Below are 27,735 nucleotides of genomic sequence, written 5' to 3'. Positions count from 1 at the left end.
AGCGATCAACGACTTGCTTTGCCGCCGCCTCCCACCGGAGCCCGAGCCTCACAAGAACCAGACTCCCAGACATCTAACAGCCCGATCCACAGTCCCTGCCAAGCTGAGACGAGTGGAGGCGACCTGAGACGTGGACCGGACCTCTTGAAAAGTCCACGAGAAGCTGACTGCGCAGCACTTGAGGCACCCTCACCGCTGTGCTTGGGGTCTTGAGAAGCCCCACTACCGAGCTCACGAGACCTGCGTTGGGCCCTTTTGCTTTGTTCCACTCGACGCGCCTAACCGGTTACTAGTCCGTTGGCTAGTGGCCATCTTGGCGACCAAACAACATCTTTACACCGCTGGTCTGGTTGCTCCAGACTGGCCCTTACTGCTCCCAGAAGCAGTAATCCCTCTGACCTTGCTGGTTAGAGTGAGAAGCCTTCTTTGTTTCCTGTGTGGCTTGCTTTAGCCAAGGCCTGTTTTCTCCGATCAAGAAGCCGACTCCGCCATCAACTAGAGCCTACGTGAGACAGCTCGTGAGTGACTCCTGGTCGTCGTCATCGTCGCCTAGTCCACACTGCTGAAGAGACAAGCTTCACGGCTTCACCTGTTGGCACCCGACAACGCCTGGTTCCTTCCTGGTTCCACGCCGCTCACTGGCTAGTGACTTTGAACATTGTCCCCTCTGCTTTCAGGTCTTCATCACTTCAGATCCACCCTTGGATCCACCGGAACTCTTCACATCAGGTCGCCTGCAGCATCAACACTCCAAGGCTCCATCTGAACTCCTGCAGAATCCCGACATACTTGGGCACCACTGCACCCGCTTCCTGTGGGTGAGGTAACGCTGGCACTCCGGTGCCCCCGAGTAGTTTAACACTCCTAGTGTCCAGATTCCAAAGGGTTAAGTTCTAGACTGTTCAAAGACTTCCTACCTTTACCTTTTTAACTTTTACGCATCCATTGACTTCATTGTAAATTGCTTCTAACTTTGCGCACTGCAAACCAGATCCCGTGGGCCTCCTAGTTTCTAACTTGCGTTAGTACAGCATAGCCCCAGCGATTCCCAAGGCCCTAGGCCTTACTTCCTTTCGACCCGTGGTACTTATACCACTTCTTTAGTATATGGTTTATGGGGCCACCAGGGCGTATCCATATTTGTGCAACTTTTGTATACTTATCAATTGAATTGTTTTAACGTGTTTGCTCTTGTGCTCATAAAGAGTTCAGGGGACTATTTGTAGTAATAAATACATATATATTTTGAATATATATCCTGTATGGTGTCCTTTCACTTGGTGTTCAAGGGGTTACATATGGTAATACAGCCAGCTTCACATGCCAAAAGAGTTCAGCCTAAGACTGCTTTGTCCACGCTACCATTAGGATAGCTGGTCTATAAGGTTGACTTACAACCAATCACCTTAAGGGTTGCTTGGACTGATACAAGGTGGTCACTAGAACTAGTGAACATCATATATCAGGCCAACTTCTCACATTGGTGAGCAGCGGTTGGGATTTGAGCTTGCTGTTTTACCATTGTAATCTTTGCCAATACCTTGTGAAAGATCATACAGGTACCTATAGGTACATATAAAACAAGATAGTATATTTAAGTTCTACTGAACTTAGTGTTGAAGAGGATAGGGCTTAGCACACCCTGACTACAACTACTAGAGAAGGTTTAGTAGGAAGAACACTTAGAGTAGGTAGATTGCAACATATCCACCTAACTAGAGCAAATGGCTGGCACAGAAGGAACCAGTGGAGTTCCAAATGTGGAGAGTGACCCTCCCAAGGCACCATCCAGATTTGCTATCCTCAGTTTTCAGGAACTGAGAAACTTGTGTTCTACAAGGAAGCTGAAACAAGGGTCTAACCCTACCACTCAGCACCTCCTAGGGCTTTTAGAACAGTCTGAAGCTCTAAAAACCTCTGAGCCAGCCCCTACAAGGAATGATGAAGAGGTCCTGAATCCTACAGATGATGCCAGGGATCCCCCAGTTATTGTTAATGATGGTGATGATGATGATGATGATGATGATGATTCAGATAAGGGGGGGGAGGATGATTCTGAAGAAGATGGGCATAGCCAGGTCCAAATCAGGAGGCTTAACCAGGCTAACCTAAGTCACTTTGGAGCTGAGAATGGGACAGCCCCATTCAGGCCCCCAAGCGGACTTAACCAGGGGTACAGGAGGAACAGGAATCACTCAGGTGAATCCAATCACTCCAATACCTCTAATGGCCCTCAGGTGCCTACTCAGAGGGGGAGGACTTCCCCTCAGAAAAGTGCATGAGGCCAAGATGAGAGAGGCTCAACTTAGGATTGAGAGGCAAGAAATAGAGGTTGCCTTGGCTAAGGAGAAGCTTGCTCGTGCTAGAGAGCATAGAGAGAGTGGCTTAGATTCCACTGGTGGCAGCAATATCCCTAAGGATAAAGACAGGGCCTATGATCATAGACACCCGAGTAAGGTTGTGCCCACCTACAAGGTAGGTGAAGACATCCATAAATGGATTACTGCTTTGGAGAGGGCCTGCAAAGTACAGCAGGTACCCCAGAGTCAGTGGGCAGCAATCTTGTGGCTCTCCCTTGAAGGAAAAGGTAGAGACAAGCTCCTCACAGTTAGTGATGGGGATGCTAACAACTACTCTGTCCTGAAGAGTGCTCTGATTGATGGGTTTGGCTTAACCACTGAACAGTACAGGTTGATGTTCGGAGAGACCCAGAAGACACAGGCTCAGGACTGGACTGATTTCGTTGATTGTGCCACTAAGGCTCTGGAGGGCTGGTTACTGGGAAGTAAAGTCACTGACTATACAGGATTGTACAATCTTTTAATGAGAGAACAGATTCTTAATAATGGTCAGAACCAGCAGTTGCATCAACACCTGATTGACTCCGATCTGACCTTTCCCCAAGAATTGGGAAAGAAGGCAGACAAGTGGGTTAGAACCAGGGTTAAGCAGAAAAACCAGGTCCAAGGTGGTGATCAAAAGAAGGCAGACCAGAAGGGTGGGGAGCAGAAACCTAAAGACCAGGAGTCTTCTACAGGGCCCCAACAAACCACAGAGGGGGTCCCAAACTTCCAAGAAGAAGAAGAACAATGATGGCCAAAGGAAACCTTGGTGTTCTACTTGTAAGAACACTAGTCACTGGACCAGTGACTGTAGGAAAACTGGAGCCCCTACCACTGCAGCCCCTAAGGCACCTGCTCCCCCTAGTACAGTAAGCAGTGGTAGCTCCCAAGCCAAGGGTGTAGTAGGGTTAACCCTGGGTACTGAAGTGGGTCCTGACCTAGTCAGGATCCCCACACAGACTGTCTTGATCTGTGATGTGGACATAGCCATGACCACTACTGTGAGTCCCAGTAACCTGGGCAAGTACAGGCAGACACCTTTAATAAATGACAAAGTGGCTCAAGCCTATAGGGACACCTGTGCCAGTGTCACCATGGTGACACCAGCATTTGTGGACCCTGGACAGATTGTACTAGGTGATAATTACCTAGTGAACAACGCTAGCAATGTCACTACTACACATAGTGTGGCTGTTGTTAATTTCTCCTGGGGAGGGGTAACTGGCCTGAAAAGGGTTTGCAGACCTCCCAGTTGAATGTTTGTTGGGCAATGACCTAGAATCCTCACTATGGTCAGAAGTGGAGTACAGGACTCATGCTCAGATGTTCGGGATTTCATCACATGTCCTTGCTGTGACCAGGTCACAGGCCAGGAAGTGCCTCACTGAACCTCAGGTCTTGTATCCTGGAACAATGGACCAAGCACCTACTAAGAGAAAGAGCAGAAGCGTTAAGGCAGTGCCTTCCCTCCTACCTACAGGTGATGATCAGCCTTCACAGGAAGCGGATTGCGAGACCCCTGAAGGAACTGTCCCAGAAGAGCTTGAACCTGACCTGCTTGAGTTTCTAGGGATAGGGGGACCTTCAAGGGCAGACTTGAGGCAGGCACAGTTAGACTGCCCTTCTCTTGAACCCCTCAGACAGCAAGCTGCTGCTGAGGCTGCTGGGAATGCTCAAGGTACCCATAAAGTATATTGGGATGATGGGCTCCTTTATTCAGAGGGTAGAGACCCCAAGCCTGGTACTACCAGGAGGCTGGTCATACCTCTGCAATTTAGGGGCTTCCTTCTAACCTTGGCACATGATATTCCTTTAGCAGGACACCTGGGCCAGAACAAGACTTGGGACAGGCTTGTCCCTCACTTTCACTGGCTCCACATGTCTGAAGATACCAAGGAGTTTAGTCGCTCCTGTGTAACCTGCCAAGCCAGTGGCAAAGCAGGTGGCACAACAAAGGCCCCCCCTGATACCACTACCTGTGGTGGGGGTACCCTTTGAAAGAGTGGGAATTGATATTGTTGTACCAATTGATCCTCCCACAGCATCTGGGCACAGATTTATACTGGTGGTAGTGGATCATGCCACCAGGTATCCAGAGGCTATTCCCCTGAGGACCACAACAGCACCTGTTGTGGCAAGAGCCCTCCTGGGAGTATTCTCAAGAGTGGGCTTTCCAAAGGAGGTAATATCTGACAGGGGTGCAAACTTCATGTCAGGATACTTATCTGCAATGTGGAAGGAGTGTGGTGTTAACTACAACTTCACCACTCCCCATCATCCACAATGTAATGGCCTTGTTGAAAAGTTTAACAAGACCATGAAGGGTATGATTAAAGGGTTACCTGAAAAGCTTAGGCGAAGATGGGACATCCTTCTACCCTGCCTTCTGTTTGCTTACAGAGAGGTTCCACAGAAGGGGGTTGGCTACAGCCCTTTTGAGCTTCTGTTTGGGCATCATGTAAGGGGACCCCTATGTCTAGTGAGGGAAGGATGAGAGTTACCTCTCAAACAACCTAAACAAGATATAGTGGACTATGTACTTGGTCTCCGCTCCAGGATGGTTGAGTACATGAAGAAGGCCACTAAAAACCTTGAGGCTAGCCAGGAACTCCAAAAAGCCTGGCATGACCAAAAGGCTGTCTTGATTGAGTATCAGCCAGGACAGAAAGTGTGGGTGTTGGAGCCAGTGGCCCCAGCAGCCCTCCAAGACAAATGGTCCGGACCCCACACAATTGTTGAAAAGAAGGGAGAGGTTACCTACTTGGTGAACCTAGGCACTCCCAGGAGCCCCCGCAGGGTGCTCCATGTCAACAGAGTATGGGCATATGTCGACAGGGAAGACATGGGCTTGCTCATGGCTACAGATGAGGGGCAGGAGGAAGAGAGTGACCCTCTCCCAGACCTGTTGTCTCAGAACCCTGAAGATGGGTCAGTTGATGGTGTGGCCTTAGGTGGCAGCCTCACTGACCATCAGCAAAATGACTGCAGACAAGTCTTACAGTCATTCAGACATATGTTCTCATTGACACCCAGTCAGACTAACTGGTGTACCCATGTGGTGGACACTGGTGACAGTCTTCCTGTGAAAAGCAAGATTTACAGGCAACCTGACCACGTCAGGGACTGTATAAAGACTGAGGTGCAGAAAATGCTGGAATTAGGTGTTATTGAGCCTTCAGAGAGCCCCTGGGCTAGCCCAGTGGTTCTGGTCCCCAAACCTCACACCAAAGATGGCAAGAGAGAGATGAGGTTCTGTGTGGATTACAGAGGACTCAATGCTGTCACCAGGACAGATGCACACCCAATTCCAAGGGCAGATGAGCTCATTGATAGACTGGCTTCTGCCAAGTTTTTGAGCACGTTTGATTTGACAGCTGGCTATTGGCAAACCAGGTTAGCTGAGGAGTCTAAGGCCAAGACCGCATTCTCAACCCCAGGAGGTCATTACCAGTTTGTGGTGGTGCCCTTTGGTCTGAAGAATTCACCTGCCACTTTTCAAAGGTTGGTGAACCAAGTCCTTACTGGGTTGGATGACTTGTGCAGCATATCTAGATGATATAGCGGTCTTTAGCTCCACCTGGGAGGATCACCTGATCCACCTGAGGAAAGTACTTGAGGCTCTGCAAAAGGCAGGCCTCACTATCAAGGCTACTAAGTGCCAGATAGGGCAGAGTAAAGTTGTATACCTGGCCACCTTGTAGGTGGAGGACAGGTTCAACCACTGGAGAGTAAGATCCAGACCATCAAGGACTGGGCCCCTCCAACTACCCAGACTCAGGTCAGAGCTTTCTTAGGCCTGACTGGGTACTACAGAAAGTTTGTTAAGAACTATGGGTCCATTGTGACTCCTCTTAATGACTTGACATCCAAGAAGATGCCCAAAAAGGTTCAGTGGACAGGAAACAGTCAAAAGGCATTTGATGACCTGAAGAAGGCCATGTGCTCTGCACCTATCTTGAAGAGTCCTGGCTACTCCAAAGAGTTCATTGTCCAAACAGATGCTTCTGAGTTGGGGGTGGGAACTGTGCTTTCACAACTTAATGTAGATGGTCAAGACCAGCCCATTGCTTTCATTAGCAGAAGGCTGACCCCTAGAGAGAAACGCTGGTCAGCCATTGAGAGCGAGGCCTTTGCTGTGGTGTGGGCCCTGAAGAAGTTGAGACCATACTTATTTGGAACTCACTTCAGGATTCAGACCGACCATAAGCCCCTCTTGTGGCTAAATCAGATGAAGGGTGAAAACCCCAAACTGCTCAGGTGGTCCATTTCCCTACAGGGGATGGACTTTACAGTGGAGCACCGCCCAGGGACCGACCATGGTAATGCAGATGGTCTCTCCAGGTACTTCCACTTAGAACAAGAAGACAAAACTGGTCAAGGTTAGTCTATTGTCCCTGCGTGGGGGGGGGGGGGGGCGGGGGGGGGGGGGGTTGTGTAGGAGAGTAGGGTCTGCTATCCTTCACCCCAATTTTTGCTTTTTGCTTCGCTCGTTTTTGACTTAATGTGGCTGTGGGCCTGCCAATCAGACCCACAGCCTGCTGTTCTCGCTCTAAATGTATGCCAATGCACTTTAGGTGCATTACCAATTGGAACATGGATCACCTTATGAGCCCCTGTACAGTGTACCCTAGGTACCCAGGGCATAGGTGCATCCAAGGCCTACCAGGGGCTGCAGCACGTATTGTGCCAACCCTGGCCTGGCCTTACTATTTGACACAACTGGCTGATCACTCAGCTGGGGCAAGGTGGTGTAAGCACCCTTTGCTTTAGGTATAGTATCTCTATATCTAACACATACAAGGACACACAGTAACCTATAGGTCACTCCTATGGCATGCCTTATCGATCCTGGAGGCAGAGTGCTTGGTTATGTGTGAGACGGTGCTCTAGCACGAGCTGAGCCTGTCTGCAGCGTTCGGAACCATGTCCTTTAGCTGTTTCCTGATAGCGTCATACCATATACTCTTAAGTGCATTATGAACCTCGTGGTTAAATGCTAACTCAGGTTTGACATTATAAAAACATGTCGAGTAAGGTGTCATACGAATTGGAATACTACCCCCTCGCCAATTCTGGTGACGGGGGTAGCATTCCACCCTTCTAGAGGGACACGACATGTACAGGACCTGAACCCCGGTTAAAGTTAAACGGAGCCTCAGCATCACAAAATGGATGCTGCCACCACAGACACAAGTCTGACCTCCTGTTGCTGGGAGTCCTTCCAGCGAGGGAGGCTTGGACAAAGGGTTTCCTGCCTTGAGAGGTGCTAGCACCACCCCAAACAGGATTTTGTGTATCTGGTTAGGTAGGGCTGAATAGAATCAGACATGCCCGGGGCACATAAGGTGTTCCCGTGCATAGGCCAGTTCAAACCGGTGCTGGGGCACTCCAACCCCAGCTCTGGCGCGAAACTGGACAAAGGAAAGGGGGTGTAACCACCCCCCTTCCTGGTCCCACCCATAGGAGGGACCTAGTAGGTAGTCCAGCCCCTAGAATTGGTTTAAAATTAGGAGCTGCGTCCCAAGACTGCAGATTACCCTGAAATTCGACTACACAAGAAGAAACTCTGGACCTTCGACGTTCTGCTGCTCAGAAGACTGAAGAATCTCCCTTGTGGCCAAGGAGTGGCCACCCTGTGAACACAGGTACCATCCAGCGATCAACGACTTGCTCTGCCGCTGGCTCCCGCCTGAGCCCGAGCCCGGAGCCTGACAAGAACCAGACTCCCAGACATCTAACAGCTCGATCCACAGTCCCTGCCAAGCTGAGACGAGTGGAGGAGACCTGAGACGTGGGACCGGACCTCTTGAAAAGTCCACGAGAAGCTGACTGCGCAGCACCTGAGGCACCCTCACCGCTGTGCTTGGGGTCTTGAGAAGCCCCACCACCGAGCTACATTTGCACCAATGACCAGCCCTCCAGCTCTCACGAGACCTGCGTGGGGCCCTTTTGCTTTGTTCCACTCGACGCGCCTAACCGGTTACTAGTCCGTTGGCTAGTGGCCATCTTGGTGACCAAACGACATCTTTACACCGCTGGTCTGGTTGCTCCAGACTGGCCCTTACTGCTCCCAGAAGCAGTAACACCTCTGACCTTGCTGGTTAGAGTGAGAAGCCTTCTTTGTTTCCTGTGTGACTTGCTTTAGCCAAGGCCTGTTTGCTCCGATCAAGAAGGCGACTCCGCCATCAACTAGAGCCTACGTGGGACAGCTCGTGAGTGACTCCTGGTCGTCGTCATCGTCGCCTAGTCCACGCTGCTGAAGAGACAAGCTTCACGACTTCACCTGTTGGCACCAGACAACGCCTGGTTCCTTCCTGGTTCCACGCCTGTGATTGGCTAGTGACTTTGAACATTGTCCCCTCTGCTTTCAGGTCTTCATCACTTCAGATCCACCCTTGGATCCACCGGAACTCTTCACATCAGGTCGCCTGCAGCATCAACACTCCAAGGCTCCATCTGAACTCCTGCAGAATCCCGACATACTTGGGCACCACTGCACCCGCTTCCTGTGGGTGAGGTAACGCTGGCACTCCGGTGCCCCCGAGTAGTTTAACACTCCTAGTGTCCAGATTCCAAAGGGTTAAGTTCTAGACTGACCGGAAGACTTCCTACCTTTACCTTTTTAACTTTTACATATCCATTGACTTCAATGTAAATTGCTTCTAACTTTGGGCACTGCAAACCAGATCCCGTGGGCCTCCTAGTTCCTAACTTGCGTTAGTACAGCATAGCCCCAGCGATTCCCAAGGCCCTAGGCCTTAATTCCTTTCGACCCGTGGTATTTATACCACTTCTTTAGTATATGGTTTATGGGGCCACTAGGGCCTATCCATATTTGTGCAACTTTTGTATACTTATCAATTGAATTGTTTTAACGTGTTTGCTCTTGTGCTCATAAAGAGTTCAGGGGACTATTTGTAGTAATAAATACATATATATTTTGAATATATATCCTGTGTGGTGTCCTTTCACTTGGTGTTCAAGGGGTTACATATGGTAATACAGCCGGCTTCACATGCCAAAATAGTTTAGCCTAAGACTGCTTTGCCCACGCTACCATTAGGATAGCTGGTCTATAAGGTTGACTTACAACCAATCACCATAAGGGTTGCTTGGACTGATACAAGGTGGTCACTAGAACTAGTGAACATCATATATCAGGCCAACTTCTCACACTGCTAAGCAAAACTTTCCGGATCCAGTCTGACACCTGGGGATATTTTAAGGTAAGGAATCTATCACTAACGTGTCTTTCCGACAGAAGCAGCAGGAACAGCAAAAAAAGGGAAGCAAGGAATGAATCAATAAGGAAGGAAATTTAAGACAGGAAGACAGAGGTACAGAGAGCCAAATTGCATGGAGAATAAGAGACTCCAGAAAAGCAAAACAAAAATAGGAAAATTAATAATGTCAGTCAAAGATATCAAAGAAACATCACAGTGGAACAATGAGCACCCACTGGATACTCACTGGGGATGTACAAGTCCGGAGCGTTTACATCATGACGCGGCGTCAAAGGCGAGTCGCGGTTATACCGCACCTCCCAATTCTGAAATAAACATTTTGTCAGACCATGATAAAATAGCTTCCAGTAACAAAATGAGATGCAATATATTAGGCTACATTAAGACCTAGTTTGCCAGTAGCAGCTGCGAGATAACTAGTTCCTAAATTATCAAGTTCAGGATTGCTTTGCAAACCCCATTATGTAAAGCAGTGTGAATTTGTCTTACATACTCCATGCAAATGGCTTATTGTCCATTTCTTTTCTTGACATACCAACACTAAAACAACATATATGAACATTCCTCATGCAAGAGGATGGATAATGTACCTGCACTCTCAATCAATATGGTCTCCTAATTTTAAGGACTTCTTTGCCCTTCATTTACCTTCAATTATTAAGGCTACTGTTTACCATTTTTATATAAAACAGGTCTTCGTTGAGTTTTTTTTTTTAACAGCTATATAACATGAAATGGCAAAACATGCAAAGCATACAGTTGCAGAGGTCACACACATCGGAGGACGGACTCTAAGGACTGATGATGAAGGATCCTGGTGACCATGAGTCAGGGGTCCAGCTGTCGGCTGGGGGAGAGGGGCTGAGGTGATGGTCATAAGGAGGTGTGGAAAAGGTCAAAAGGTGCGCCCTCAATGTCTATAAGATGTGTGGGGCTGAGAAAGATCCAGCAGAGACGGAGGAAGACCCAGACTGTGGGTCAGTGAATTTGAAGAGCAGGTCCTCCCAGCCAGGGGCTAATGGGCACCGGCGAAGACCCCATGCGTCTGCCCTGAGCAATGCCAAAGCTTCGGATTTAGCCTATTGGGTAAACAGTGTCTGCCACCGAGTATAGCCAATATTAGATCCAAGTGAATATAACTAGCAGCAGCCCTGCGTAGCGCAGTAAATGCCCAAGGTGCCCACCTCCCAGTTGGAAAGATTAAGAATGCCTGTGAGGTTCGCCGGTTGCGTAAATGTGCGCAGTCACAGATCATATTTCAGATCAGTCCCCTGGGTGCTACCTCGGGGGCAAGTGTCGGAGGGCCGGGAAAGACTTATGCGATCTGTTTTGACCTACATTTCACATATATACAACATTTCATTTACAGATATAGTGGGTAAGGAGATAGTAATTCAACAATACACATTTGATTCCTAGTATTGAAACTAGAATCCTGGTTTCAAGTCAGTAACACTGCCACTATACCACTTGTCATATTGTTCTTACTGGTTTATCAATCTTCCTCTTTAATAGAATGTCTTACCTACCCTGGACTAGTTCCTCTAAGAACATGTTAAAATACTCAAATTTTACAGTACTAGGGGACCTCAATATACATGTGGACTCATCTTCTGACCCACATGACCAACTTCTTTTGGAAAATAGGTCATCTTGGAACATTTCTCAGTTTGCGATTTGTTTGCAAGCAGATACAGGACGCCGGTCATTTCAGATGGAGCCCCACGGACATCTTCCTCTGACTGCCAGATCACCTCAGACTCTTTGGGGCATTACGCTTCACAGCCGTACGAGAGGGGGCTATCGCCCCAGGATGGACCCTTCGTGGACTGCGCCACTTCTGGACAGAGGTTTTGTACCCGGACACGGTTCTTTGGGGGTCCATGACTGCCCGGACTTGGTATTCACCAAGCCCTGAGCTGGATAGATCTGCCATTCCCGCCTAGATTGCGTTTGCCTCATCCTACTACTCAAGAATGTATTCTTCGTTTTCTAAGTTATTCTATTCCTCGGCTTGTAGTTGAATTAGACGTTGGCTTTGACCTTGTTTTAACGCCAAGGGTCATTATTCGCTGTTAATGGAGACCTGATTTGTACGTCTTATTTGGCACCCGCCTTACCCCAATTATGTATGTGACACACCTTCTGGTTTCCATCTATTTGTGCCCTGAAGAAGGTGGTGGGTGCACTGAAGCCCTTCGCCGAAACGCGCGTCAGCACTTTGTATGACAGGAACCACGCAGTGGTCCATGGAAAGAAAGAGGAATGTGAATCATCCAAATATCTCCTATTTACTATTCCCTCTCTCCACGATCATATGAAACCAATGTTATTTAAATAAAGAATATTTATATGGGAATTCTTGATTATTGGCACAACAGATATAAATATGCATTGTTTTCCAGCCAAAACCTGGCTGTGCATCTTTACATAGCATTGTACTGTTCCACCTAGATAAAGGTTTGCTCATGATACCACTACCATTTTTATCTATGGCTCCTGTCAATATATGTATTTTTTATTGTTTGGCTTTGACAGATTGACAGATGTTTGGATGCAATTGCAGTATGACTGATTTTATGGGAGAGTGCTTTTGTGTAACTGAGAGGATGAAGTTTTAAGCATTTATTTTACCGGGATCCACTTGGATTGGGGGACACTTTATGAGCTGTATTATTGTTTTTGTGGGTACATCTACATATATTTTTCCCATCTTCTGGTGTTGTGTTATTCATGGTTCCGCTCCCCCCCTTGAGATATCCGTTTGCTTATAGAGAGATGCCTCGCGCTGATCCTATACCGTAGGCAGTTGACACACATTCCCTTCTTGTGTAGGGTCTTATTTATAGTCTCAGTTTGTGACCCAGCCCGCTTCCAATGCATGTCACACTGTAGAAACCATTTTTTCCAACAACTAAGTCTCGGTACTTGACATTAAACCCATGACTTGGTCTGACCATGCTCTCATTCAATTTCACTGGTCACTGGACCACTGCCCTTGTGGATATAGGTCACATTCCTCTCTAAATCACCATAATTGGGCCATTGTCTCTCCAGCAGAGCATCCCCCGCATAGGAGTGAGGACATGGAGGTTGATGTCAGATCGGTCAACTCCTCACATACATGTGGCAAAGCAGATCGCACCCATTAAACAGAGATGTTAAGCCCTCAGTAACAAGACAGTCAGCACTTTAGTTCAACAAGGAGCTTAAGGTGTTCCAAAAGCACTAAGAAATTGGAAAGAGACTGGCGGCATCAATACATTTCTATTAGCAAATTGCTTTAAAGAAGGCTCTAAATACTTATCATCCAGTAATCAAGAAAGCCCCAGCTGACTTTTTTACAGGCCAGATAGACATTTCTGTAAACAAACCAGGGGAGGTATTAACAATCATCAAAAGGTTCATGCACCCCGAAGCCCTGCTTCAGCCTCTACAACCTCTCTCAAACTATGCAACCAACCCTCCAAAATCCAAACCATCGTGCATTTCCTACATTTCTAAAAATTCTGCTCTTTGGGGTCAACCCACCCCCAGCTAGGACAACAGTCACTGACATAAGGATGCTACCCAACCACGGTAGCGCGCAATCTAAAGGCAAAATTCAACACCACTGCTTCTTTCACCAGCCAGAGGGGGTAGTAGGCATCTGCTGTGGCCTGCTAAAAATGTTTGAAACGTTGCTCTATCTTCTTTCCCTTCCACAGCAAAAAAACTGTGATCCAGGACCTGATCACTTCAGGGTTGGACTATGCCGACAAAATGTAAAGGGGTCTACCTGCTGTAGAGATTACAGTTGGTGTAGTATGCTCTAACCAGGCTTCTGTTATGTCTCTCCAGGAGAGCTAACATCTAACTGGGCCTAAAAGAACAGCACTGGTTGCCCATCAAAGAACATGCAAGGTTCAAAGGTCTGGTACTGACTCTCAGAGCTTTCTAAGATAAAGGGCCAGAGCACTTGTCCAACAGATTCATCCTATACAAACCAGCTAGGTCTCTCCCGTCCTCTAACTCCTTGCTGATAGCAATTCCTATATGGCGAACACCAGGATGGGCCGGACTCTGAAGGTTATGCAGAGGAATGCTGTGCTGGGTGAAGGCCACTGCTGATTGCCTCCTAGTTGGTGTGGGGAGCTGCCGGGTGGGGCTTGGATTAGGGGTACTTGTGTTGTAGGAAATATAAAAGATGCACACTGCAGAAAATATAAAACAGGAAAATATAGCGCAACAAGCCCCAGCAGAAACCACACAGCTTTTAGTGGGTAATTACCGGTTTAGGCTCAAATCCCCCATTGACACAAGTAAGGTGAAAAGGTCACTTAAAGATACAATGGAATAAACAAATAAAGTCTGCGGCCCGTGGGTGTCTGCTTTGGTGGGGAGCCTGTGATAATACTAGGTTAGACTGACTGGATCCGAAACTAAGGAATAATCTGCATGTGTAGCCTTGGAGGAACCGAAGACAACCCTCTAGGGGTGCTTTTGCGTGCTGGGTTGCTCCGCCGAAGGAGATGCGGGCACAGATCACATGTCGGAGAGGGCCCAGAAATACAAGCATTGTATGGTGTGCCGCGTCCCAGAATTACTACTCCTGGAATTGGAGGGGTGTCTTGAGGGTGCAGTTATACTCGCTCAAGACATCGGCACGCAGAAGGTAGAGCCTGCGGAACAAATCGGCACGGTAGTAGGCTCTTTTCTACATTTTGGGGAACACTATACAGGAGTCAGCCTGTGGGGACCAGAGCCAGCAGAGGGAATTCAGGATGGGCAGAGCTGACAGCTCCTGAACACAGCTAAAGTTCGATTGGCATCTGTAATAAAGAAGATCGCGCCTTACTGCTGGTGAATGTGTATGGCCCAAATTATGATGATCTTCAGCTTTTTGACTCTCTCGGTCGTTTCTCTACCAATGGCATGGGCTTCCAGAACTCGGGAGAGGAGATTTTGATTGCATTTTGAACCCCAATTTAGATCAATCTAAGGGTGCCCCCAGGCGTCCCTCTGCAGTGGCGCGCATAATACTAGATGTGATGGAAAGGGAGACCCTAATGGAAGTACGGAGACACAGATTCACCCTTAGGGGCTGAATACACTCATTCCTTAGTATACAACATGCACACCCGTATAGACTTCTGGCAGATCTCCAAAATCCTGGTGACCAGGGTTCAAGACGGTAAACCCCTCTACAGGAATTATTCAGACCATTCCTCAATGTTGCTGGTATTAGAATATGGGGCATGGCGGATCCCAGCTTTCACTTGACGTTTCCCACCACACTCTTTACTAGATTCAGTTTTTAGGGCCGAGCTAGCACAGGCTAGAGAGGAATTTTTTCAACACAATGTGGGATCGGTTGATGCCTTCGTCACAGTATGGGAATCCTTTAAAGTTTATATTTGGGTGTTCATGATTTCTAAACATGCAGGGGTCCTTCGTTCCTTAAGGAGTCGTCTAATCAGGTTTGAAAAGGAAATGGCGCGAATGGAAAACTGATTTCAGAACACAAAAGATCCCCACATCCTAGTGGACATAAAATTAACACTAGAAGACTTTCAACAGATAGTCAATGCGGGGGTAAAACACATGGGTAAATATGCGATAGCACATTCATATGGGGAACAAGACCATCCAGGAGCTGTTCTAGCAGGAACACTAAGACCCAAGAGATCTGCCAACATGATCTTGGACATACTAAACGATGAGGAACAGGCTATATATGGCACCGACGAAAATATTTATAATGGTTCTGTGGTTATTATGAAGTGATATACCGCTCACGACTCCCTCTTGATAGCGAAGCCATAAATTATTTTTTGACTCGTACAGCAATATCCTCGTGGATCTAAGAGCACAGGGAACACCTAATGGCGCCACTGAGGCCTGCCAAAATTAAGATTGCTGTTCAAGAGATGCAGTTCAGGAAAGCACTGGACTCTGATGGCTTAAGTGACATATTTAATAAAGCTTTTCTAGATCCATTACTCCCACACTTAATGACATTATATGAGGAAATGGTGAGGATGGGCATAATGCCCCCTACAATGCAGGAGACGATGATATGCATTGTTAAAACCCGAGGAGCAACCCAACCTCTGTGCTTCCTACAGACCACTGTCTTTATTAAATGCCTGGCAATGCTCTGGGATGCAGCTGTTCTGGCGAAAAATATTCTAAGAACTGGGGGCTTTAACTGGTACCGGTCTGGAGCCTAACCCAGGATTGGCATTGTTAAAATGCGACCTAAGCACTGAGAAAACAAATAGACAACTGGTAGCTATTGGCGATGAGGTGGGTCCAGTGCCGACCGCAGAACACTGGCATGCAGACATGGTTTACTGTAACACACAGGCAGACACATATAGTGCTCTACTCCCACCCCAGATCAGACCCAGAAATTGCTGGTGCCCTTACCAATTATATTTGAGAAGTTAGGAGACCGGTGAGAAGAAAGGTCAAGCAATAAGGCCAATTGAAAATGACGGACGGGTGCCTTTCACAGGATGGGCGCCTTTTACAGGATGGGCAGGTATATTCCTTTAAATTGTAGCATACAGGGGTGTGCAGATACCACTAAGTAGGATTATGTATTAGTGCATTGATGTAGTAACTTCATACACGGTTGGGTTTCCTTTGATGTCTGAACATGAAATAGTAACAGCTGTAATGCTTTCTGTAATGAGTATCACGATGTAGTTGTCAACACTGCCCCTGACCTCGATCTACTGTCTAGACATGATTTTGATGTATGCCATTACCCATGTATGTATAAGTGCATTAGATACCTGGTTGTAACGAAAGTTTGTTGTACTGTATCGAAAATATTTTTTATTAAATGTAAAACATTTTAAAAAAAATGTTAGTTACATCAGGATCCCTGCCTTTCATCATGTGTGCCGAGGCAGGATATACTATAGCAGAACCATTATTTCTGAAGGCATTAAAAGGTATATTTTTGTATGGATCCTTGGACCTAAATAGCAAACCTCCAGTCAGATAGGTTAAGAAAGACATTCACAAATGTTGTTTACATGTGTTGCATCCACAAATGCTGCTTATCACGTTAAATCCTGCCCTCCTGGCTTTGCCAATACTGTGGAAAAATTGCAAAAAATGTTGCTTTCAGTTAAGAATAGATATAGAAGTTAAAGGATTGAATATGACAAACAGTTTGACGATTTAGTGAACTTTCCTGCCATTTAATAGTGCCTCATGCAGTCTAAAGGAAACACTTTGTGTAACAGTGCACTGATAAACCAAACACGAGTTGAGAGTAATGCTCCACTCATTTTCTTCCCTGATCATTTAGGTATGAAAGTGTGAGATGTACAGGACCAGTAGCATTCCTGATGAAAGGTTACAAAGCTACAGGTGTGGGTTGTACAACTTACCATAGTGGTTAATGGGGCTGCACACCTGCTAAAATTATTCATATTCAGGAAATTGTTTCATAGGTTGCGATGGGTACCTTGCTCGTGTTGAGTTATGCATTACACTAAGAGTTGAGACTTCGGTTGTATTGAGGATTTGATCAATATTGTCCATTAACTCATATGGGCTTCATATTGGATTAACCCTCGTGCACAGACACCTTTCAATATACTTGAAATCTTGAACTGTGTGAATCAAACGCTCACATCGCTTGAAGTACAATTTTCTTTGCTAGATACTTTTTTTTTTTTACTGTTAACAGATCCTCCTAGTCTAAAGAAAACGGATAGGAGCCATACAAATCAAAGGGCGATGTCATGTTGACTGAGCAAAGGGATACCAGGTGATGCAAGTGAACAGCATGTCAACAGATTCATAATTACCCTTGCCAGAGTGTCCCGAGTTCTAGCCTTCAGAAAGAAACAATTTTACGCTAATGATGTACCAGTCGGTACAATGAGAAATGCCTACTTTGGGTGGATAATAAGTAACAGGGATATTTATAGACGTATGTTTATCTGCCTGGGCTTCTTACCTTAGCAGGCTTCTGAACAAAGGTGAAAAATTCCGTTTTTTGCGCGCAAGACCACTGAAACAAATACAACTATTTTTTTTAACCAGATATTATTATGAGGTGTATAAGGAATATATTAACCTGCCACCAACAACCGTTGGCTAATGTCAGCTTAGGCTGACATTCATAAATATTGTAATGCTGCTAGATGGCTTTATCATGAACACAGTGGATAACATTTTTCAATCCATATGCTAAGCACCAGAGACCGTATAAGCGGTGTTTAGCCCCTCAAGTTTTTGTATTTATTATGGACACTTGAAGGCTTTATTTAAATTGCCAAATAAATTGAATGAGATGTATAAAATACCAAGCAAACTAACCTACAGCCATCCACAAATAACAGACAGGAACCAGGGCTGTGGATAGGAAGACCTGGTCCAGCAGTACTGAAGATGTGTATGGGGTGGCAGGCTCACAGTACTAGAACACTGAGAAGCTTTTTACGAGGGAGTCTATAAAATTCAAGTGCCACAGGAGTGTTATTTGAAGAAATTAAGATTGTTTATCATAGCTACAGTCAGAAGCAAAACAAAGTAAAACTAAAGCTGGAGCAGAGAGGCAGCCCATAACAGTCAAAACGGCACACCAGTAAATTCAGTTCAAAGCAATTAGGTAACAATTCGTGTGCACTTATACCATCTTTGCAGGTCACAGCATTCTGGTAGGAAGATATTTAAAACTTAATATCGGGTGAATACCTTCTCTTCTGTGGGAGACTGTAGTTTTTAGGTGTGGATTCCACTTAGAACACATTTTGGGAAGTGAACTTATACTATTCATTTGGGCCACAGTGAATTTGTTAAAATAGACAAAAAATACAGATTATCTTGCCAAAATGTATATTGTGTGCTTTTGAATCTGGTTTATGTATTAGAGAAAAGATTGATGGAACTTACCCAAGAGAGGAACATCAATACACTGCAATTTAATGAATGCTTTTCTTGAGTTAGTACTTAAGCTATCCTTTAATAATTAGTGGTTCATGGGGATTCTGTGCAACTCTAAACACATCAAAATGTCCGGGTCGGAGAAGAGGGGTTACTTGAAACCCAAGATGTTGGCGAAGTATCCCTTTAATAGGACGTAATCCCTCACCCACCAAAGGCTTCATCATCGGGATTCTCCTCACACTGCAACAGCAGGTCATGGTGTGGGCTACGATTCCCACTCGAATTGGGAGGAGCTTTTTGGAAGTTTTAGTATGTTATGATGTAACCAGATAGTGTTAGTTGTGTGGTGAGGGCAGCATAGTGTAGTAAGTGCAGTGGTGTCAAAAGAAAAATGTAAACCACGCTTTTAAAACGGACTCCAAGGCAAAAGTTATGCTTTATTGTGGTCGTCTGGGTCAGGATTAAAAATGAATGAATATGCAGGGAAGAAATAAACCCCGGCGATGTACTATCCTATGGTTGACATGCTTCTGCCCTCACTGCCTGCATTCACCGGGACCTCTAACAATTCACTTATGCCATCTCAAGAGATGCCAAATAGTGCATAAAGAGAAAAACAGAACCAAAAAAATAAATCCTTAAAGATAGTGGTCACCAAAAACTAATCATCGGATCCACTTTTCAACGACTCCCAACAGTCTGGTATAGAATCTCAACTCAAAGACCCTGGCGAGAGGCTCAGGGTGCACACTAGCACAGGCCCCTCTTAAATTCCGTGTCTTACAGGTATTGAGTATTTAAATTAAGTGGATCACGATTTTAAAATCCGATCAGTAAAGTGTACTTTGGTACCATTCATGTTCTTATGCCTTTCAGGATGAAATGCAGATCAGCCTTTGACCTGTCCTTATAAGGCTTGCAATTACATGCAAGCAAGTTAATTGTCTTAATTTTTTTTTTTTGTTGGTGCATTTGCTAGCAAAACAGAAAATTAAGATGGAATGCTGGTACATCCTTCCTGTGCTTCAGTCAAAGATACAGGAAAAAGGGAAGAAGAAATAGGGGTAAGAGGAAAAAATGCTACATTATAAAAAGTTGCATGGAAATACTAAACGTAAACATCCTTTAAGGCATTTTCTTTTTTTTTTTTTTAATAAATCGAAAAATACAATTTCCAGAAACCGCATGGGCTCGGTTCCTTTTTGTACCACATGCACAAGACTTTTGCTCCCTTCTTAAGTAACCAAAAGTATTGCTAACATTTTTCCATAATGGTATTGTTCCTAAAGTATCCTTGAAACTGCATCTCTTCTTCATCACCTTCAGATTCATCTTTCAATGTCATCCTCTGTGCCCCCTGTATCTCACATAGAGGGTAACACTGACAGAACATTCTATTTGCGGAACTAATTAGTTCTCTATGTCTGGTCACAAATGGACACAGTTCTTTACCTGATGGGTGTATGGAAACATCAGAAGGGCCAGCTTCTTCATCACATATGTGGTGTCAACAGCGAAAAAATACTTCAGCCGATTGATGGACATGAAACGGTTGATCTGTTCCAAGAGGCAAAAGAAAAATAACTGAGATTCCTCTACAATTTTCCTCAATTTATAATTGAACAAGTACAGCATCATACCAAGAAGTTCAGTTCTGCTCTGGGGTGGTTTTACAAAAAGGAGCGATGCAAGACAAACAAAAAGAGGCAAAGCCTTACAGGGATCTCACCAAGCCTTTTCAAGGTTTGGTGTCTGGGTGGAACACACAAGAAATTCAACCATCCCATTCCAGATCGAGGTCCATGATCTTGCACTGTTTCACAACCCCCTTCGAGTACAGTGGGTCTCTGCCAGTTGGCTAGGCCTGCACTACATGAATCCCAACACATCACTTTTTCTGCAAACCACTCCACTTTCCAATATGCACACTAAATATTTTTCAAAACTGGTTTAGAGAGGAGGAGTGGGCAAGGCCTACAAGACATCAGAAACAAAAAAATACAAATGCAATTTCACAGGCAAAAGACTACATTAACAAGCGTTGGCATAGGCAATAGGTCTCGGCTTTGGGACCTTAACATTTTTTATCCATGCAGCACATTATCCTGGGTGCTTAACATTTACAGGTTTTGCTACGCGTAGCATTAGGTGGCTATGTGGATGGTGTGTTAGGGAGATTGCAAGCCAAACAAACGTACGCTTGTAGGCGAACTTTCATTGCATTAAAGGTTTTCAACTGCTCACATGTTAATCGATGTGGTGATAGGAATCTGTTGTACCAGATTTAAAGTCTGCCGCAGTAGATTAAAAACCACGACTGCTGTTAACACATATGTTGTTAAATGGCAAAGAATGTGAAGAATAATGTTAAAATTGTTAATATGTTGGCATTTTCCGGCAAGGGTTGAAAGGAGCCAGAACAGGTGACTGATGATCACTCTCAATACAGCCCACACACAATATGCAAATTAGTTTAGCAGCCACCTCCTCTCCCTCTCCCTCCCAGGAGCCTATGCAAATAGGCCCTCACTGATTGGCCTTTGTCTTCTTCAGCTCTGAGACAGTAATCAAGGAAGGCTTTTAAGGGAAGCGGAGAGCTCCACAGGAGGAGTTCCCCTCCTTTAATATACACATCACTACAAATTAAGGATTTAGAACAATATTTCCCAGGTAGGAAGTGATTTCTGAATGGCTAACTTTTTATAAATAATTTTTTTAGCAAATTTCAGGCTTACCGACCGGTATTGAGCCATTTGCTACGTAGGTGATGATTCGGTAAATACCGAATCGGTATTTACCGATTCGGTATTTACCAAATCATTATTTACCGATTCGGTATATACAGAATCGGTAAATGGCATGTAGGAAGCACATTTAAGAGTGCATATGTGCTTTAAGGATTAGTTATTTACCACCAACTATAAGTTGGTGGTAAATACCGAATGCCTTTGAAATTGCAAAGCTGTGCATTTTCAACTGTGCCATGTGGCAGACATACATGCCCTTAGGGCATGTATGTGTGCCACATGTGCACACAAGCACGAGTATGGGGTGTAACAGGGTGTCTAAGTACCTACATCCCATTTACTGATTCTAAAATACAGAATCGGTAAATCTTCATTACCTACATCTGGCCCTAAATATTTTAGATACAAACAAATTGGTCTAAGTTCAGTCTTTGAGTGTGTGACATAATTTCTAGCCCGAGTGTGTACAACAAATGCTTAACACTACTCCCTGATAAAGCCTTACAGCTTGCCCACACTACCACAAATAGAGAGTAAGGTGATATCTACTTTTACCTCTGCCTACCTTTGGGGTTCCACTGGACTCTGTGCACACTATACCTCATTTTGGTATAGTATATACAGAGCCAGCTGCCTACATGTACCGATCAGAGTGGTGTTATCCCAAGGTGGCAGTTAAACGAGCCAACAAATCTGATGATGGGGGCTCTAGACATGGCAGAGGTTCAGAACTTTCTCCTCTAACTGTAGTAGCTGTGGATGCAGCTAAAGTGTTTGATAGGGTCCAGTGGAAGTATCTTTGGGAAGCCTTTAAGAGCTTCGGCATTCCCCAAAATAGAATAAGCTCAATACAAAATTTGTATAGGTCCTCCACAGCAAGAGTATTGGTAAATGGAGAGCTCTCAGGTCGGTTCCAAATATCTAGAGGCACAAGATGGAGTTCCCTCCCATCTCCCCTGCTTTTTAATCTATATATCGAGCCGCTAGCACACCAGATTAGGGCAGATACCACCATAACCCCATTCAAGTCAGCTGGATTGAAGGTTGAATTAGCATTCTATGCGGATAATATGGTAATATATAAATAAATCTGCAGTCCGCAATACATAGCTTGATGGCGAGGGCTGAGCAATTTGGTAAAATATCTGAATACAGGGTTAACATGGATAAAACTGAACTTATGGATTGGAACCAGGGAATGATCAGTCGTGAGGCGAAATCCCAAATGAGGTACTTGGGAATTTTAATAACTCCGAAACTGGAAGCATTGGCATAGCCAATAGGTCTCGCTTTTGGGACCTTACAAGTATTTAGTTTTGCAGCACAATATCCTTGGTGCAACAACATCACCTGTTGCATGGCTAAACCTTGTACCTTATAAGTGTTAAACCATGCAACAGTTGATGTTGTTGTACCAAGGATATTGTGCTGAAGTTATCCAGCACAATATCCTTGGTGCAACAATATCAAGTGTTGCTTGGCCAAACACTTATAAGGTCCCCAAGGCGAGACCTATTGGCTATGCCAATGCTTGTTTCCAATCTCTGGAGGTGAAATCTGCAGTGGTGGCTGGCAGAGAACAGGGGTGGCGGGGTTGGCCGGCTGCGTCTCTTCTCCGCTTCTCTGCCTGTGTACTATCCGGAAGCAGAAACTGGAAGCATACACAGGCACCCTCCCCTAAGCCAATCACAAGGCTGCAATGCAGAGTTGTGATTTGTGAGTGCCGTGGTTCGGCGCTCAGACGGGGAATGTTAACCTGGGCATGTTCCTCACCAGGTTGTGTAAGCCTGATGGGGAACATGCAATGCATGTAAACATGCATGACTGGCCAGCCCAAGAGGGCCTGCAAACAGGCATGCACACTTAGAGTGTGCCCACCACTCCTCCTGTGACACCCGCCGCCCAGCTACCAAAAGTAAAATTATAATAAAGTTATTGTCATTTTGCTTTTTTCACTGCTTGAAAGCAGTGGGGAGATACTCCTCGCCTTAGCAGAGGAGCCACCCCATATAATCTGGCCATTATTCCCACAAACCCTATTATGATTTGTGTTCAACATAGTCATAGTCATGCTCGTTTACTTTATTTTTGCAGTATTGTGTCACTTAACGTTTTCTCTAAGATGCAAATGATTAAGAAGTTGAGAATGATCTTTAGGGCAGCACTTTACTTGAGCTCTTATCCCTTTCGTATGTATTGCATTTTTTTACCATTTATAAATATGTTCGTTTTCTAAGACAATTATACCCAGATTTAAAACTACACTTTCAAATATTATGTTGTTAAACTATTTTACTTCCTGTTCAAAGCGGGTCAGGGCATCTTGCTTTGAGGAGACCACCGGATGTTACTGAAGTTTATAGTGCAGTTTTCCTAAACTCCCGAATCTCAGGTTGCCAAGACCTATTGTCTTTGCACCCAGGATAACGTGCTGCATGTCTAAACACTTATAAAGTCCAAAAGGCGAGGCCAATTGGCTATGACCATGCTTGTTTTCTGTCCAGAGAGCGGAGTCACCCTCATACTGTAATGACTGACAAGGACGAATAGGACTAAGAGCTACGAAGATTACTGATAACTAATCGGAACATTTCCCCGGAAGTCATTTGAAATGTAGTTGTATTAATATTAAAGGTACATTCTTAGTGGACAGGATGCAAAATTGAGTGAAACATGACATGGGTAATCCTTACATCTGTGTAGTAATATAACTGAAAATGTCGTTCTTCAAACAGCTGTGAAATGTTACATTCTTTACATATGCTCTAGTGTTTTGTTATCATTCATGAAGGCTGCTGTTATAAGAAAGCAAGGAGGAGAAGTAGATGGATTCTACGTTTCTATACGTCAAGCTCTTTGAAAGGCGGATCCAAATCAGGGGGCAGCCAAGATGGCCACTGTTTTTACACGACCAGACACTATACCCGTTGGAATACGCTTCCTGCAAACAATGGAAGGGGGTCAGAGCGGCGACTAGACTATGTTATGGAGATGCTCTGGCTTCACTGGTTTCCCTCAGAGCTCACTTGTCAAACCTCGTTGGCTGTGTGGAGTTGATGTAGGCGAGGAAACTGCCTCCGGTGAAATTTTTCGGAGCAGTTTTTCAGAAGGGAACCAGTGCATGGGGAGTCATGAGCTGAGGCCTGTCGATGGCAGAGACCGAGGCTCCATGTGGCGCCTTTAGGTGAGAGGGGGCTGGTCCAACTCGTCCGAAGAAGCAATTGAAGGGCAGGCTCTGGGCGGCCCGGGTGCACAACACTCTGGCCCCAAACAGTTTCAGAATCCCATTTTAGAAGTAGGTGGGATAATGCCGCTGTGGGATGTGGAGCAAGAAACCTTGTTTAAATGAGCCAATGCCTGGCAGTATTTCAAACATCATGGTTTTGAGTCCATTCATAGCGGTTGCCTCTTCCTCCACCAGTGTAGTGAACTAGATGAACTAGGCATCCAAAAATAACCAGTGCCAAATTGTAACGGATTAAAAATTGTGTGCTACCCCACTAATGCCATAGGTGTCTCGGCACTAGCCCCATCTCGTTGCATAACTTCATGCATGCTTGGTGCCTCCATGCCATTTTGTTTCTTTGCCTATTTAGACGGGTCGATTTATTTATCTTTGTTCACGTCGGCAATCGTAAGGGTGCACAGAAAAAGTTATTGATCTGCTGGGTTTTTGGTTCAATTCAGAATTGAATGCATCTTGTCTTTAGGATGCGATATGTAGATGGACGGAATGTATGAACGTGTATTGTGCTTAGTCGACAGGCAGAGGAGTACTGTATAGGATCACAGACAAAGGCGAATGAGTGATTGGAGGGGCGTTCCTGCGGCAGTCAATCTCACTGTGGGGGTGTGATGCAGTAAGGTTTGCCGTGCCCCACGACAAACTGGATATCTTACCATTGCCATGATGAGTGTGCCAGTCTGTATTTAGGCTGAGCCGGAAAGGAGGTGTCTATTGATCAAGAGACAGACAGAGCAGATGCATTAAATGCAATGCAGGAATGTTGGGAATATTGTCGGAGAAGAGGCGGATTTGGAATTGGAGAACCAAGTTTGAGTCCCTGTGAACCTCCACATCCTGTCACAATTTCTTCTGTCAGATAGGATGGAGGAGCTAATGTAAGGGCATTTCCCTTTCAAGTGAATTGCCCCAGTGAAATAAAACTTGTATGTGGGCTCCTTGATACTCCAACCCTGTGGTTACTTTGCTTCCGCTGACCTTCATCCTAGTCTGCCGGACGTGTTTTGCATGCAGCACTTAATTATTGCTGCAACTGCGAGGTACGCACAGGCACTTCTGCTTTCGGCGCACACGTGTATTTACAGCTTGGTGGGCTCTGGTTGTCTGCACCTATGCATCTGGAGCATTGGAGCACAGGTGGCGGCAATATACTGATGTGCAGTAGGCTGCTGCTGTCGTATTTGGTGTTTGAAGACTCAATCATACCCGGGGTGCTGGTTGGTGGGCTAACAGGACTATGGACCAAGTCCCCATTATGCCAACGCAGGACCAAAAAGGACAGCGTTGCGCGAGGCATGATGGGTGAGATTGAAAGTCCAAGCATTGGCCTCGCGGCCGTAAAAGTAACGCTGCGCAGCCGCGAAAGTCATTGCGATCGCGATGACGGTGAAAGCGAAAGAGATCGCGATGGCTAGCTCTGCTCGCAAAAATGAAATATAAAAAAAATGCGAGTGTTGCGCACGACGGGGAAAAAGTGCGGAGCACGGCGCGCGCGCTTGTGCGTGTAATAGCAAGCTGGTGGCCGGCAGGGTAGCACTTTTGAAGCAGCTACTAAATGTCTCACCAGAGCAGCACATGCGCTGTCTCAGGCGAGACCTAAAAAGTGAGCCAAGAGGTTGAGAGACTCCTAGCAAGCAGGTCTATCTTGCCACTTAGCATCTATGATAGAGTCAACCTCATTAAGATAATTATTCTCCCCAAAATCACCTTCATTTCAATTCAATACCCCTTACTTTCCCGAGAGAAGGCATTGCTAAGTTAAAGGGTAAAATTGGGAGCTTTATCTGGGCTTCTAAGGGTCCTAGGATCGCCTGGAAAAAATGGAGGAGAAAGCTGGGGGCGGGGAGTTTGGCTCTTCTTGATATCGGACGTATTGTTATGCTTTCCATTTTAAGAACTTTCGTATGTTGGCCAATAAACCAGATAGATCCTCTATGGGCAGGCTATATGAGGCTTGGTGGACTGTGGCAGAGTCACTTTGTACAAATAAGGAGAGCCGAAATACTTTTAAAAAGTCAGGTTGAAAATTTTGGATATCATATTATACGTCTTCGGCACCAATCTAGGATTCCCTGGTCACTCAAGTCTGGCTGGTGGATCAGCTAAGTCGACCTTCAAAGTCAGCTGGGCTAAGGTGTTGGGCAGCTCTCAGAGCAGGTTTGGGTTTGGTGGAGTGGGAAGTGTTGAGCGCATGTACTAACGGTCAGCTAACCAGATTCAAATACTATCAGCTATGATCATGGTGGGCAACCAAAGAGTGGGTAGATGAGGAGGAGGAACCATGGCTTGAACAGGTGGTGAAAGATGGCCTCCTAAAGAAAGAAGTGTTGATTTGGTATACACACACACCTCTCTACCCCGCCACCTCTCTCTCTACCCCGCCACCTCTCTCTCTACCCCGCCACCTCTCTCTCTACCCCGCCACCTCTCCCTCTCCCTCTCCACACCTCTCTCTCTCCACCCCGCCACCTCTCCCTCTCTCTCCACACCTCTCTCTCTCTCTCCACACCTCTCTCTCTCCACACCTCTCTCTCTCTCTCCACACCTCTCTCTCTCTCTCCACACCTCTCTCTCTCTCTCTCCACACCTCTCTCTCTCTCTCCACACCTCTCTCTCTCTCCACACCTCTCTCTCTCTCTCTCCACACCTCTCTCTCTCTCTCCACACCTCTCTCTCTCTCTCCACACCTCTCTCTCTCTCCACACCTCTCTCTCTCTCTCGCTCCACACCTCTCTCTCTCTCTCGCTCCACACCTCTCTCTCTCTCTCTCGCTCCACACCTCTCTCTCTCGCTCCACACCTCTCTCTCTCGCTACACATCTCTCTCGCTACACATCCCTCTCTACACACAGCTCTCTCTCGCTACACACAGCTCTCTCTCGCTACACACAGCTCTCTCTCGCTACACACAGCTCTCTCTCCCTACACACCTCTCTCTCCACATCTGTCTCTCTCCACACCTCTCTCTCTCTCGCTACACAGCTCTCTCTCGCTACACACACCTCTCTCTCTCTCGCTACACACACCTCTCTCTCTCTCTCGCTACACACACCTCTCTCTCTCGCTACACACACCTCTCTCTCTCTCGCTACACACACCTCTCTCTCTCTCGCTACACACACCTCTCTCTCTCTCGCTACACACACCTCTCTCTCTCTCGCTACACACACACCTCTCTCTCTCTCGCTACACACACCTCTCTCTCTCTACACACACCTCTCTCTCTCGCTACACACACCTCTCTCTCCCTACACACAGCTCTCT

The 27,735-nt window shown here is 46.0% G+C and overlaps 1 protein-coding gene across 2 annotated transcripts in view; it reads right to left on the bottom strand.

The window, feature by feature from the left end:
• Nucleotides 1-27,735, bottom strand: part of YIF1A (Yip1 interacting factor homolog A, membrane trafficking protein) — a 177,913-nt gene that overhangs the window by 90,449 nt on the left and 59,729 nt on the right. For both annotated transcript variants that reach the window (XM_078660748.1, XM_078660747.1), the window contains exons 4-5: nt 19,934-20,038; nt 9,813-9,891 (exon numbers count right to left, since the gene is read on the bottom strand). In XM_078660748.1, the coding sequence (XP_078516874.1) occupies nt 9,813-9,891; nt 19,934-20,038 (184 nt within the window). The remainder of the gene's footprint in view (nt 1-9,812; nt 9,892-19,933; nt 20,039-27,735) is intronic.

The sequence above is a fragment of the Lissotriton helveticus genome, chromosome 9 (assembly GCF_964261635.1).
Source record: "Lissotriton helveticus chromosome 9, aLisHel1.1, whole genome shotgun sequence".
Taxonomy (NCBI): Eukaryota; Metazoa; Chordata; class Amphibia; order Caudata; family Salamandridae; genus Lissotriton; species Lissotriton helveticus.
Note: the sequence above shows the minus strand (reverse complement) of the source record. Positions and strands in the feature narration are given on the sequence as shown.